Raw genomic sequence first — 14,673 nt, forward strand, 5'->3', positions numbered from 1 at the left:
GTAGAGAGGCTAGAGGATGTCCCGATCTCCGCGAGAGATGTCCAACCGTACGTGTGGCTCTATGTCACCAACCATATCAGACACTCTCTGAGACGCTGGGTTGTGAACATGGTTTATTTATTTCTGCCGTCTTTTCAACTACATTGTACTTTGAGAGCTAAGCTAGTGATATAAATGAGTAAAATTAATCGAGTCGTTGGCGTTTACATAGGTCCGATATATATTTTAACTTGATCTGTGTCAAACGAAAAATAGCCGCATTGACTGACAAGATAGAACAAATTTCTGAATAACAAGAAGCTAAAGCTATGCGAATATTGAACTAGAAGGGATAGAAGCCCCAAAAGATGAAAAGAAGGTAGAGCCAAAAAAAAATAACCAAAAAAAGAAGTGTGCATCATCCGTGAATCGAACACGGGCCTCGTCGATGGCAACGACGAATTCTACCACTAGACCAATGATGCTAGTTCATGTATTGTACCTCAATAGTATGCTACATAATACTGTTTACAATCTGGTGAACAACTAAGCCCTAATTTTGAAGAACCTATCCAATGGGAGCCCAAGAAGTCAATGCTAGAGAACATCTAACGTTGGCGAAAACAATGATTCATTAACCCAATGCACCGATGGATGCAACTATGCAGATATTGTCTAACACCATAGAAAAATCCACAAGAACAATACAAGATAACGCCATGAGGTAGATGATACACCCATAACACCGACATAACCATGTCCACCACCAAATCCATATCTCAAAAAGACCATCGCTATTCTATGTACAGATCGATTGACAATGCAAGGAAAATTCACCTTGCAGAACATTAGCCGTTGAAGCTCCAACCACCATTGAGCCGCAACCGCTGTCGCTCGGCAACATCCTTCCGAATCTCCTCTTGAGTAAGTCCATCGGGTCCGGACCAATTCGCACTACTGGTGCGCTCACGATATTTCTTGATCTTCTTGTCTGCCTTGAAGGTGTCTTCAAGAGAGAATGGTGCAATTGGCCCGAAGATCGAGTCAACCTCCATACCTTCTTGTATGCGTAGAAGACCCTCCAGCTGCTTCGGCTGTGCCCACGAGGGAACAGGGAACATCTCAGAGTCAGAGTCGTCATCGTCTTCACTATCGGTATTGACCTCCGGTAAGTGGATATCTTCACCGTTGGGGTACTTGGGAGATGGCTTGGCTGGTGGGCGCTGGGCAGAGCTGGGAGCAGCCTTGTGTGCGCTTGGTGGGGGCGCTTGATTGGGTTCGGCAAACGGTATCTTGCCGTTCGTGTATGTTATTATAGGGTGAGCGGGTCGCTGAGGTTGCGCGTTTCTGTAGCTGGAAGAGGCAGACTGGGGTGCGATGGAAGATTGTCCACGGCCAAGGGTAGAGGGCTTTAAACATTCCTGAAGTCAATTATTTGCTCGTCAGGATATTACATGGGATCCGTTGTAACTGACCTTTCTGATATTCGATTGACGAATAGGCTGCGCCATTGTGCGCACAGGTGGCATGGGGTTGTGCTCATCCTCTGTCTTTCGCCGCTTGAACTCGCCACTTGATTGTACGTTAGTGGGGTTAGCCGGCGCAGGCCGGTGGCTGGTTTCATCGTTCCCTCTCTTTGGCGGTTTAGCAGGGTTAGGTGCGGGTGGGTTGATGCTGCGGCCACCGAATGGCTGGATTGAGCTACCCAAGCGAGAAGGAGGGCGGGAAGAACCCAAGTCACTCCGCTGAGAAGACTGAGAATACGTCTGCTCGTGTTGTAGAATTGGTCCCTGGAAAGTGTTAGCGATGTGAAGTCACTCAATTGAATTGCACTCACCTCGTTGACAATCTGCTGGCTACCTTGCCGCCCATGTTTCCGAGCATTCTCTGCTTGTCGCTTCTTGATTGCCTCCATACGGGCTGCTTTGTTTGGATCTTCTTGAGCTGACCGTTCGCGACGCTCTTGTTCGGCCTGACGTTCTCTTTCAGCATGTCGCTCCCGTTCAGCTTCGGCACGACTCCTCATTTCCTGCCGACGGGCCTCTTCCTGCTGTTGCTGTTGGGCAGCACGTTTGCGTTCTAGCTCACGCTTTTGTTCTTCTTTCCGGCGGGCCTCGCGTTCTTGCTCCTTCTTGCGGTCGCTGGCGACCTGAGCCTTGCGCTGGGCTTGCGTGAGACTGGAAACAGAGCTCTTGAAGCTGCTCGCAGAAGATGATGTATGTAAGGATGTATTGCTACCCTTCTTTTTCAGAGTGGGTTTCGTGGCAGGGGCAGGGGCCGCCACGGACACACTCGACTCCCGTCCACTCGAAGACGACGGGACAGGAATTTGTTGACGAGACATGGTACTCCCAACACGAATTGACATGGGTTGCGGCGTTGGGCGTTTCATGGGCTCGCGAGTAGGTTTGAGAGGACGGCGGTCATTTTGCTTCGGTTGAGGGATGGTAAATCTTGAGCTAGATTCCTGAGTTGATTCAGGTTCGCGCGATTGTTGGCGCTGTGATTGGGAGATCTTGTTCACCGCTGAGCCGGCCCTCTCTTCTGGCTCGACTGACGAATTGCCCTGGGCGGTTTTGAGCTGAAGAGCTCTTTGCCTTTCTTGCTCCCGAGCTCTCTCAACACGCGCTTCTTCTTCTTCTTGATCCTCGCGCTCTTGCTCTTTCCGTTCGTGCTGGCGCCGCTTCTCTTCTTTCTCGGTTGAGCTCCGTGTCCGGCGACCTTCCGGACGCTGAGGACTGGTGATAGGGACCGGCTGAGATAAGTGTTTGGCATTCATGATGAATGTGTCAGCGATTGGCTGAACGCGCGCCTGCTCAGGTGATGAGTGTTCCATCCGTGGTGTGTTGCCAGTGCTTGAGAATAAGCCCTTGGCAGATTTCATAATCGAGTGCAATTTCAGCTTCGAAGCACTGATGTGACCGTCGAAGCGCCTTGGTGAGCCTGTTGGAGTAGTAGAAGCATCAGCAGCAATGTGAGTCAAAGACGCGCTCTGCTGGTGGCCATGCGGCCGTGGTGAAGAGAACATCGAGGTGGATGATTTGGGACGTTCAGGCTCTGGTTTCGAAGTATCCTTCTTATTAATTGCTCTCGCCTTTTCGAATTCAGCAAGCTTCTCCATGACATCTGTGGTCTTGCTCTTGTAAAGCTCAGGCTTTTGGGGAGAGCTCAGAGGCTTGATCCAGTCATCGTCTACAGACATAGGTTCTGGAGCTGGAGCTTCATGCGCCCCTTCGTTCGAAGCTTCAGACTTGGGTTCGGACTTGGAGGCTGGGAGATCTGGGTAGGGAACCTGACCAGCCGGTAGCCCAGAAGCGGATGGAATTGACTTTCTGGGTCGGGATGGCTGGAGTTTGCCTAGCATGCTGATTCTATCATGCAATGACTGAGTAGACTTTTTGCTGTGCATTCTGCTAGCCTGCTCAGGATCCGCTTCTTCACTTGGTTCTTTCTCGTTGTCAATTTCCAACGCCCTAGAGCCCACATTATCCTCTACCGCAGCTTGCGGAATCCTATGGCTGCCAGTTTGTCTGCCAAAGTAACTGGGACGGCCGGCAGTACTCATTTTGGCCAGGTCAATATGGCTTGTTCGAGTTTTCAAAGGTTCCCGCGCAGGGAGGGTGGCAAAACTCAGACTGCTTTTACGAGCGAATGGTCGATCTGGAGTAGAACCATCCGAAGGAGAGCCGATATCATCGAGATTGTCCAGAACTGTGTCGTCTTTCATAGCATCTTCGGTGGCATCTTCCCTATACTCGTCCTGTAGGTGAGACTCTTGCGTTTCAATAGGCGGGGCTGCCAGGGCGACGGGGGCCTTTTCTGGGGTTGGCTCAGGTATCGAGATAATTGGATCGCTCTCCTGTGTTTCAGGTTCCTTGTTATGTTGCGTTTCCGGGATTTCGGTATTCGACTGCGGCTTTGTTTTCTTGGTTGGAGTCGACATGATTTCAGTCTCATATTCTTTGGAAACTGATGCGGCCGGAAGTGCTGTTCGCTCCTGGGTTGGGGTTGGCTCTTTGCTCGGCTCGACGGTCTCTCCGCGAGAGCGAACTTCTTCCCGCGCAGAATGGAAGGATTCTTCATTTGTTTGTTGGCTAACCGAAATGTCGACCTCTTGAGTATCCAAATGCATTGGTTCGTCTTGTTCGAAAGGCTGGGTAGAGGGCTGAGTCGAAGCCTGTGATTCTTGTTGCACGTCAGGGAGTACCATTTCATCATCATCGGGCATGCCATGATAGCCGGAGTCAGTGTTATATGTGGGGAATGAGTTCAGATTTTGGGTAAGATCAGGGTATTCGGGTTGCGAAGCTTGTTCCTTCACAGTCTTGGTGCGGGGCACAGGTGATGCTGCCAGGGGAGTAGGCTTAGAAACAACACGATGAATGAATGGGCTTGGGCTGGCTTGGTTTTCTAATTGTTTCTGGGCGGACGAGAAGATTTCGCTCAAGGGCTGCAAGGGAATATTAGACAAGGACTGTTGGAATCATTTCGATATGGAGAAACTCACCACTCGAGACTCCTCGGGAATACGCTTTCGAGCGGTTCGAGGAGTTTTGCCTCTCATCTTCCCAGGCGTTTTGAACACGTCCGCGAAGTTCCTGTGTTATTGTTAGCATTGAACTGGCACAGATCATAGTGTGCGGTCGCAACTCACGTCTGGCCCTTGGAGAAGATCTCGGTCATATGTTCATTTAACCAGTCTAGTTCGTGCCGGACAGGGTATTCCACTTCTTCCATTTCTTGTTCCACTAGCTCGGCCATGTTTTCCTTCTCTGCTGCAATCCATGGCGCTGAGCCAACGGGCTTCTGCGCCCTCGCGCTTGCCGCCATTATCTTAACAATGCGCCGTTGGTAAAAGACAGAAAAATTAAATTAGGAATTAACGGCGTATGCAGGGTAATTGTGAACAAACAATCATGGAGATTGTGGGTTGTGGGTCGTGCTGAGTCGGGGAATGGAGATGTCGAGAATCAAAACAGACCGAATCGGGTTCGATGGCAACGCGTGGGTCACGTGTCGCTTTGTTGTTGTTGTCACGACACTATGACTATTTTTTATTGAAACTTGCACTTCCCATTGAGAGGAGATATATATTGAAAGCAAATCATGCTTGAGGACCCTTATTCACTTCCAGAGTCCTCGTCAAAGTCATCCACAGACACATACTCGGACGAATACTCATCGTCAATGCCATACCCATCAGCGATGCATTGAGCAAGTACTTGCCCCTTAGGAACTGTCATTGATATTCCCCTTTCCAAATATGATTCCTTGGCGGAGTTCAATGGCCCGCGAGCAGGGGTAATAGGCGGTTCCAATTGACCGTTTCGTCTCCCGTCTGACTCGAAGCGGAAAACCCACCATCAACCGCGGGTGCACATATTCGAGGAGCATCTATAGAATGGAAGAATTAGGAACTAGCTAAGGCCAATATATCCTTTGCTAGTCTATCGCTCCCATACTAGACACACAAAATCGCATTATCGGGTTGCGCATAGATACCTTGGGCCTCCATGGTGGGGTCTCAGTCTGATGCAAAAGAGCAAACTTCGCTGCTCTAGAGATTGAACGCGGCATGTAGCTCTTTGATGCAATTCTAGACTCTCAAAAATTTGATCCTACAAGGAATGAGCCAATGCTGCTGTTCAACTACATGCAAAAGATGGCACATACTACATCATATATCCAGCTAAGTGACTACTATTGGCACACCGTTTTTAGTACTGTTGTCACAACACTAATTCTTGATTAGGATCAGTCTATCTTGCCCAGTTGGCATCCATCTTTCAATGCGAGTACAATTGATATTAAAACATGGTGGTACCATAATCAGTGACTGGGCATACTGTACTCCGTAGAATGCACTGGTGTTGAAAAATGGGTGCCAAGATAGACTGATCCTAATCGAGAATTAGCGCTGTGACAACATGTAGCTGACATTTTCTCACTTTGCGGAGGTCTATAGTTGACTGTGCTGTGGCTTACGGAAATCCATTTTCAAGTCCGCATTTTCTACACAGCCAAGTGCAAAACCAGTCTCACTGTCTTCTATTCTTCCATTAACTCTGGAACAGATTGCCAAGACGCCCGCTCCAAAATCGGATACTGCTAAGTGCACCCCTATATCCCACATAATTCTGTATGACATTATGGTATCACAAAGTGCGGATGGCTGACCTGTCAATGGGATGTTGTATAAGACCACCGCATGTCTCCAAAAATTTTAAATCGGGCCTTCAGAAAGAGACTGGTGAGAAAATCATCCGTCAGAGAAACCTTGGGCGGGATATCCGCGGATCTAATCAGCGCGTGAAAGTGGTCTTAGCATACTTAGAGAGGCCAGACGGCATGTTATACGGAGACTGATAGATATCGGGTGCCCGAGGCCCTTTGACAATCTAAGGAAGGCGTATTCTCTTGGCATTTTAACCGCTGCCACTTTACCCTTATCGGCAATCTCCTGCTTGACACCCTTTGACCCCTCGTGAATGACACCAAGCCTTTCCCGATGACAGACCAGCGAAAACCGAAGCATCTGTAGGAATCGGCACACCTCATCTGCTCGCATGTTGAGAGGCTGGAGCTGCTCCAATGTCCCATCGGCAGACACGAGGCTGGATCTGCTGCTGGGCCAAGGCCAGCTCGAACTTTTCAAGGCCATTCCGGGGTGGGATAGATCCCAAGGGACCTGGTAGAATCTGTATAACCAATTCCGGGCTAGCGATTATGCACCCGGCGAAGACATTGGCATGCTCGGTGATCTGCGCGAGGCGGCGTCGAGCAATGAGCTCACGAACGTTGGCAAAGACACTGGTGGAAGCGAGGCGCTTGGCGCTGCAGATAGCAAGCTTCGTGTCCTTCATTTTGTCGTCTTGTGTTTTCTCGTCTTGAACCGTTTCAAACGAGATATCTACGACCGCTGGCTGACGCGTCCCGGATTTTCCTGAGGGTGATGGCACATTCTGTATACCCTTCAGCGGCCTGTCAGCGCGCACTATTGGTATGCTTTAAGAGATTTCAATTCAAAATCATAGCCGGGAAGCTGGTCTAGAGCGGAAAGTGGCCGTAAGTCAGTCAAGTTGCAGATATTTGCGGAAGCTCTGGTACCAAAATCGCCGATCGAACGATCTAGACAAACCGTCTGGTAAGTCAGAGCCTTCATCGTTCCAGTATTGGCTGCTCATTCTATTTTCAGGATGATCTAGGCTTACTGCAGCAATCTAAGCCCAGTGTTTTGTCAACTCAATGGACTACCTAGATACTAACGACAACACCATGATATGCAGTCGCCAAAAACCGCGAAATAGGAAATTGGCCCAATTTACTAAATTTCTGATTTGTGAGGTATTTGTTAGTTTGAAATAAACTGATATGTGCACAGGTTGCATGCAAATTTGTCAAGGACCGTGGACACCGACTCTCATTCAAATATTTCCCTCGATAGGTGCGGTGCGGTGATTGGTTTTTTCTAACGTCCGTCGGAAGGAACACAAGGGAAGACTGTCCTTTTCCCCCTCTATATGTGGATGGGCCAGGCTATATGGTCATGTTGTGTCATTAATATTGGGCCTACCTAGGTAGCTACCACTAGTAGAACCTACTAGCCTTTGTTGGAGGTCTCGATATGTTGTAGATTGGATCCGCTAATTGTTCAGTGTGGGTGATTTCATCTCCCATTTTGGTTGCCAGCAGATTGAGCGATTGTTGATCACATATATATATATATATATATGTACATACATAGATACTCTTTCTGATTATCAAAAATGAATCAAAAGGATATTTTTTTTCACTCCTCCACTCTCACTAGCCACAGCCTATGAGGCCAGAGGCCTCTAACCAGCCCTCTCATCAGCGCAGAGGTCGACTGCTTTTCGACGCCTATGTGTTTTGGTGTTTCCATGTGTATGGCAGGGCCTTTGTCATTCCGAATGACCCACCGAAAAAAAAATAAAAAAAATAAAAAGAAACGTCCCCGGGAAGGCTTGAACTTCCAACCTCCCGATTAACAGTCGGACGCGCTAACCAATTGCGCCACGGAGACGTGCTTGTTATTTCGTCAGCGGCTGTAAGTTAATTGAACTTAATCTTGTGGACCGTACATATTTACTGCTCAAGTTTCAACTTCGTCTCAGGAGATTGATATAAGTGGGCAGTGCCCACCATGGGATATCTACAAGTGAGCATTACCTTGGATGCACCGCCCACGCACGTATGTACATATTACCCAAGAATAATCCAATATCCTATCAAAATCGAAGCTGACATGTGTCAACTACAACATACACATCTTAGTTGAAGATATCAATAATTCAAATTTAGGACAAGCGCATGGTTTAATTCTTTAAAAAAGACAACGGAAGAGAAACTACTTCTAATTGACAAAGCGTGTGGCTCGAATACCACGCAATCTTTTCAAAGCGACTTCAACCCAATTCCCCGTGATGCCAAGCGAGCGTAAGCGGAGTTCTCAGTATGGATATGTCACGGCCAGGTCATAAGATCCACAAAGCCCTTAAACCCAGTGTTGCCTCCAATTTAAGCCGCATTGGCCTTCCAGTTGGAGACAGTGAGAGTGGCATCGCCAGTGAAGGGCTCAGTACCAAATTGCAAGTCTAAGATTACCATCATTAGTACACAATATCCAAGGCAAGGTACCAATAAAGGAACATACTGATCAGGTATTGAGAGCTAGCAGGATAGGAGTAGCTCTTGACCAGAAGGTCGAAGAATTTCTTGATGTCCGTGCTGAAGGAGGTGACGGGGCTTGCAGCAACGAAGCTGTAGACATTCATATTGCCGTTCATGCCGTTCCAGAGCTCCCAGCTATGTCCATCGACGGTGACCGTCTTGAGCTTGGTGCCGATAGGGCTGATGCTTCCATACCGGGCGAGCCTAGAGAGCGAGCAGTCAGCCGAAAAGGCACTCTTATCTAGAGGTAACGTTGAAGAGATCTCACCAAATCATCAGCTCATAGTCACCGCTGTAAGTAACATGGTTCTTGTCAGCCGCAGTGAAGAGATCATAGGCAACATCGGCGTTGATGTTGGAGTTGTCGTATTTCCATTCGACGGAGGTTTTGATGCTCTTAAGCTCGCTAACATGCTTGACGTCAAGCTTCACGCCCGAGTTTGGGTAAGTCTTGACTGAGTTTTCAGCGCCTGACCAGGACCATTTGGTGTGCCAGGAAACACCGCTGTCAGAGATACTGTCGACGGTGGTGCACTGCGAGCCGCTGCCCGAGTCCATGCCCCACATGTTGTTGTTGACGGTGTAGATACCTTTGGTGTAGGTGTCATACTGCTTGCAGAGCTCCTGAGCAGAGACAGCAGCGGCAATGGCGAGGATCAAAGTGGCCTTCATTGTGGAAAAGAGATGGCTGGACTTGGAGCTAGAAGTTCTTGAACTGGTAGTCTGATGAGTCGATGAGCTTGCGAGTGAGATTGGGAGGCAACCCAAGTGGCCTTTATATATCTTTTCAAGCAGTTTACTAGTTCTCCTAGACCGGTTTCATCAAGTGTGTCAAGGGTGCGACATGTCAGACTAAAGGATATGTCTTCTGTGACATCCTGACACTACGGTCCAGTCCCTTCGCAGAACTTCATGTTCAGACGAAGAACCCCGTGTTGGAAAGCGCAGGCTTCTTGCTGATCCTGAGTAAAAGGATCACGGAGTCAATTGAAACTTTCTGACGATTTCGTGTGGGGATATTTAGCCTGAAGAATCGTGAAGAGGTTCTTCGCTCACAAGTACAATATGCCAACCATGTATATGCAAGAAGAGAGAATTTAGCCTTAGGTATAAGCTTGGCGGTATCATAGTAGTTTCAGGCCGGCTAAAATGGAGTCACTTCAAGTGATTATGGAGTTGGGTTGGGGCTGGTATTGTCTTCGTCTACACTACAGAGTCGTCCTTCATTTGGTGGAGTGGATGAAATTATGCATAAATGGCAAATACTAACTCTAGAAACTTCATTTTGTACACAGAACGAGGGTGTATGCTTTACGTAGTAGTATATGTGCTACATGCTATGCCTGTCAGTTCACGGAACATGACGGGTCAGCTGTCAGGGGGTGAAACTAGAACCCATCTTTCATTTGCTAAGGGGTAAATGGTGATCTCTTCTCCACTTTAGGTTAAATTGGACCCTGTCTGTGGAGTATGGAGTATCGTCACCCTGATCCCGATGTTCCCTGAACTGATTCTACTTCTGGTATACAACGGGCGGAAGACGGCAATGGCGCAAATTCATCCGAATGAGGTTAGCGCCTTTCTACATATTATATCTATGCTGTTGGGCTAGTCCGATAGCATGACCTCAGGATAGCAATGCCGGTAAATGTGTGGGTTTGCCCTAGATTGTGAAACAGCTAGGACCAAGTTCATGATGCACATAAATTAGGGGATAACGGTCAAAAGCGTTGTCAAAAGACTGGCCTGGATGGGACTAGCGTAGTGCTTTGCCCAGGTAAAATGAACTGCCGGCTTGGCTGCTCTACTAACTGGGCACTAAGACGGAGAAAGCCATGACACGCATAAGATACATCGTACGATGTATATGTTTTCTCTCAGTATCCTTGTAGAAATTGAGAACACATCGATACATTATAAAGAAGAAAGGGCTGGATTTGATGTAGTTTTGCCCAAAGTAAGAGCGGTGTTATTTCTTGATTTGTATACAGAGTTCCCGTTGAGTAGTGTAGTTCGGAGGTTCAAGTACCTAGCGTTTTTGTTCGACACCCAACATGTGGCAATCCTAGTCCCCTATTCCCTGTCACCAAATTGATGGACTCGGAGCCACGAATGACGAATGCAGGGACCCGAATGGAGTTAAAGCCCAACGGCCCCCCGACGGCCCCCGACTCCCTCAATAAGCCCTGATTTTAGCCTGTCCAAAACCCTCCCTGTCGCTCGTACATCAAATTGAAGACATGCTGCCTTTCTCTCACCACTATCCATTATCCAGGTCTAGGAGTATGCCTGTGTCAAACTGCAACCCGGTTGCTTTCATCCGACATAGTAGTAAATAAAGGGTGGATGAGAAAAAAGTAGTAAATTAGATAAATGTGATGCAATTGACATATCACGCCTTGATAGCCTGCTAAATCTAATGTCCACTTTCGGTCACCTGATAGTAAGCAATAGCGATGGCAGTGTTAAGGAAAAGGGGAGAAGCTCTTTCCTTTCCCAGACTTTTTGGATCCCGTGTTATGGAGGCCAACAAAAAGTAGAGGAATCGCATCGAGCAGGCTTCATCAAGTGCGTTGTGACACAACTGGCGAACAACGACCCGCGGTGGTAGAGCATTTGGGCTTCAGCTTGACAAATAAACTAGACTTGTCCCAAAGAAAAAAGGAATTCTGCTTTTCCCAATTCTCGCTACGTACGTCCAATTCCATATCGAAATTGAACAGCACGCGGGTTAGGATGAGGCGCATCTCGGCATTTGCCAAACTACGGAGTAGAGCAGATCTCATTAGCAAGGCTTTTTTCTCAAACCAACAAAAAGAAAACACGTACTTGCGTCCAATACAATTCCGTGGTCCGACGCTGAACGGCTGCAGCACGTTTTGGCTATCGTCGCTAAATCGAGGATCTCCGAGGAAACGTTCAGGAATGAAGGATTCAGGGTCCGTAAAGTTACTGGATGAGTGGAATGCGGCGAGCTGGGGTACGGATACAATGGTCTGTTGAAACGAAAAAAAATATCAAAAGACTTTGACCATTGAACCCGAGTAAGCAAGCATTGGGATTCACTTACTCCTCCTGGCACCCAATGTCCAGCAATCGTGTCACCATATCCTTTCACAATACGAGGCAATGGGCTAGGGACAGGCGGATAGAGGCGCAATGCTTCAGTGAGTACCGCTTGAAGGTATCCAAGTTGATTGCAAGTGGCTATGGTGATCTCGTCTTCAGTCTGGAAAGAGCTCCGAATTTCCTCCACGAGGGTGTTCAGAACACGCTTATTCTTTAAAAGAAAATAGGTCACGCCTGAGAGTAAAGTGGCTGTGGTTTCCGACCCGGCAATGATCAGTGTGCTTCCGTTCGTGATCATCTCGTCGAAAGTTAACCCTCGGTCGGTATCTTTGTGTTTGAGAATATGGCTGAAGAAATCAGCCCGATCATTTGACATAGATAATCGACTCTTCACTTTCTCCTTTGTGAGTTCAATGTGCCAGTTCCGTTGTGTGACAATGTGCGCTGGTGTGATAAGACCAAGGAGGAACTTTGATGCGGGAAAGCGTTTAACAACATTGCTATAAGAGGCGTATCGAAAATTGCTGAAGATCATCGAGACCCATTGATGGTAGGCGGAGTTTTGTAGGCAGTTGAATGGCTCACCAAATGCCATATCGCCAATGATGTCAAAAGTGGTAAAGTTATACCAAGCAACCATGTCAAGAGATGTATTCCCTTTATTGACATTCTGATGCAGACGCTGTATTAGCAAGTCCACGTAACCTTTCACAATAGGCTCCTGGGACCTTAACGAGCTTTCAGAGAAGGCATAAGACAGTGTACGACGGAAGCGGGAGTGGTCTTCATCGTTCGAGAGGATGATGCTGGGAACTCCCTTTGCTGTGGGTGGGTAGATACGAGAATCCTTGGGATTTTGCCCATGGCCGGGTCGACTGCCATAGATGGTCTTCCAGGCTTCGCCTTTGACAAAGGAGAGCTCATTGGGGGCAATACGAACCACATCACCGTATTCTTTGTGCAATAACTTGGAATTTTGTGCAACCTGGCCAGTGAGAACGGCTCGTAGGTAGGGGATTCTCGTAGCTGCGCAAGACATTGGGCCCGGAAATTTCGCTAGAGGGTGGAAGTAGATGTTGTAGGTGACTATCATCAAGAAATATAGGATGCTCTGGCCACCACAGGTTAGTGAATGGACTAGAAGATTCGTTTTCCAATATTATAGAACACCTACAGACATTAGAGTCAGCCCGAGAGTAGATCCAAAAGCCACCAAAGGCGAACTGAAAGCTCCTGAATGTCCTATTCTTTCTGCAAAAAGCGTCATGGTGATTCCCCTATTGTGAAAGTTTCCCTGAGGAAGGGAGAGTGAATAGCGAAAAAGTGGCCTTATTTATCTTCTACAGTATTGACCTTTGATACAGGCATAATCTTTATGCATATTGACGGTTAACAAAATAAGAGATTTGGATCCCTAGATGCCGAGCACCCGTACACTACACCCGCACAATACACAACTCAAGGGCAATATTATCCTTTTGTATGTCTAGAACAAAGTATAAATTATGAACGTACATAACAGACCAGCGTATGCCAGTTATACCGATCGGCGTTGATCGACCATCCAATGGCCGTGTGGGCGGAAATAACACACCCAAAGACACTGGAGGGCAGTAAGTGGAGTACGTTGAGTCCGCCTGAGCTTCCGTAGACTAATCCATAGAGGACCAAGGGACTTCTCATCATGCAGGAATCAAGGCATAATCTTATTCAAAAAATAATTGCAATTCCTAAAGACACAGCACATATACCTCAGGAAGATATTCCCCATTCCAATCTGGAGATCGTTTTGCATCGGAGAAATTGATAATTGATTCATATCGAAATAAAATGCCCATCAACGCTCCCTAATTCCTGATAGTCTAGTAAATACCGATCAAGGTACTGACAGGAGAGGCCCCTCATTTGTGGAGATATATAGTCCATCGGGGTCTTAAGCTATCAATTCCTCAGGTCTATGCTACCATTTTTAGAAGTATAGCTGGGAGTTTAGTAAGCTCTACGGAACTTTATGTTGAGAAGCAGAAAACCGGGTCATACATCATACATTATACCGTCGCTTTCAAAGCTAGCATAAACAGCCTAGATTCAAGTAGGACTAGGCTGTCGTAGACTGGCGATATGTATGCCACTATGGAGTGAAATACCGTCGAATAAGGATATCAGGGACTATGGAAAGTGTCAAAATAGGCTATGAATCGAGGACAATGGGTAACAGCAAGGAAGCCTTATGTCAGCACTCAAAACCGCCAGGTGCCGTCGACGAAGATAGTGTCGAGACAAACACAGCGAAGGTGAGTACCTCAAAAAACGTGTTTGCCCACATCCACCGGAAGCAGACCTCTTAGATATACACTATAGGCCGTTCGCCGCGAACAAACACCCTTCACTTTCTCCGCCATTACCAAGGAAGATACTAGGGTTACACTCAAGAAGGTACCTTTAGATAAAGCACTAGAAAACAACATGCTACCGAAAGTTAAGGGTAGAAAGGCCGCCGCTTTTGGTGTCAAAAGTGGTCATTTTCAGCTTCAATCCCACAGGTCCTCAGATTCCGGGTGTTTTTCTTGTACTGCACGGCAGCTAATAGATGGTGCCAATTGATTCCTCCATAGGCGGGTATGACCGCATCTAAATAATACCTTCCCCATCTATTTTCAGAAGATATCCCTGATCAACTTCGTCCTCATTCAACCTTCTTGGGGGTGAGAAGTTCTGGCTTAGAATTCTGTTTACCAAGTTCAGTCTCCGGAAAGAGTAAACTTGATTTATATTTCTTCTAGTGAGAGACATATGTGCCAAAAGGTAGCAGTAAGAAGTTGCATTATTGTGAAGATTCATCAACCATTAGCCAAATCATCAACTTCAAGTTGATAGCAACCCCGCAGGGAAAGTTGATAGGGCCGTTTTGCTCTTTTCTCGCTCTTCCATTCT

At 47.4% G+C, this 14,673-nt stretch overlaps 5 protein-coding genes across 5 annotated transcripts; 1 reads left to right on the top strand and 4 right to left on the bottom strand.

Annotated features, from left to right (window-relative positions):
• Nucleotides 1–827: 827 nt before the first annotated feature.
• Nucleotides 828–4,809, bottom strand: N7500_002721 (uncharacterized protein; the record flags this gene model as incomplete). Its single annotated transcript, XM_056673867.1, has 5 exons — nt 828–1,400; nt 1,455–1,769; nt 1,817–4,429; nt 4,487–4,577; nt 4,634–4,809. 5 exons carry the CDS (start codon nt 4,807–4,809, stop codon nt 828–830), a joined length of 3,768 nt encoding a protein of 1,255 aa, XP_056534392.1.
• Nucleotides 4,810–6,533: 1,724 nt separating this feature from the next.
• Nucleotides 6,534–7,163, bottom strand: N7500_002722 (uncharacterized protein; the record flags this gene model as incomplete). The annotated part of the gene is made up of 2 exons (XM_056673868.1): nt 6,534–6,973; nt 7,118–7,163. The coding sequence occupies 2 exons, from the start codon at nt 7,161–7,163 to the stop codon at nt 6,534–6,536; spliced, it is 486 nt and encodes a 161-aa protein (XP_056534393.1).
• Nucleotides 7,164–8,517: 1,354 nt separating this feature from the next.
• On the bottom strand, nt 8,518–9,342 carry N7500_002723 (glycoside hydrolase family 12 protein; the record flags this gene model as incomplete). Its single annotated transcript, XM_056673869.1, has 3 exons — nt 8,518–8,594; nt 8,654–8,874; nt 8,939–9,342. 3 exons carry the CDS (start codon nt 9,340–9,342, stop codon nt 8,518–8,520), a joined length of 702 nt encoding a protein of 233 aa, XP_056534394.1.
• A 1,892-nt stretch (nt 9,343–11,234) lies between these two features.
• Nucleotides 11,235–13,006, bottom strand: N7500_002724 (cytochrome P450; the record flags this gene model as incomplete). Its single annotated transcript, XM_056673870.1, has 4 exons — nt 11,235–11,433; nt 11,500–11,666; nt 11,741–12,850; nt 12,914–13,006. 4 exons carry the CDS (start codon nt 13,004–13,006, stop codon nt 11,235–11,237), a joined length of 1,569 nt encoding a protein of 522 aa, XP_056534395.1.
• Nucleotides 13,007–13,946: 940 nt separating this feature from the next.
• Nucleotides 13,947–14,326, top strand: N7500_002725 (uncharacterized protein; the record flags this gene model as incomplete). Its single annotated transcript, XM_056673871.1, has 3 exons — nt 13,947–14,033; nt 14,101–14,257; nt 14,283–14,326. 3 exons carry the CDS (start codon nt 13,947–13,949, stop codon nt 14,324–14,326), a joined length of 288 nt encoding a protein of 95 aa, XP_056534396.1.
• Nucleotides 14,327–14,673: the final 347 nt, after the last annotated feature.

Source organism: Penicillium coprophilum (assembly GCF_028826855.1).
Source record: "Penicillium coprophilum strain IBT 35676 chromosome Unknown utg000002l_segment0_segment1, whole genome shotgun sequence".
Taxonomy (NCBI): domain Eukaryota; kingdom Fungi; phylum Ascomycota; class Eurotiomycetes; order Eurotiales; family Aspergillaceae; genus Penicillium; species Penicillium coprophilum.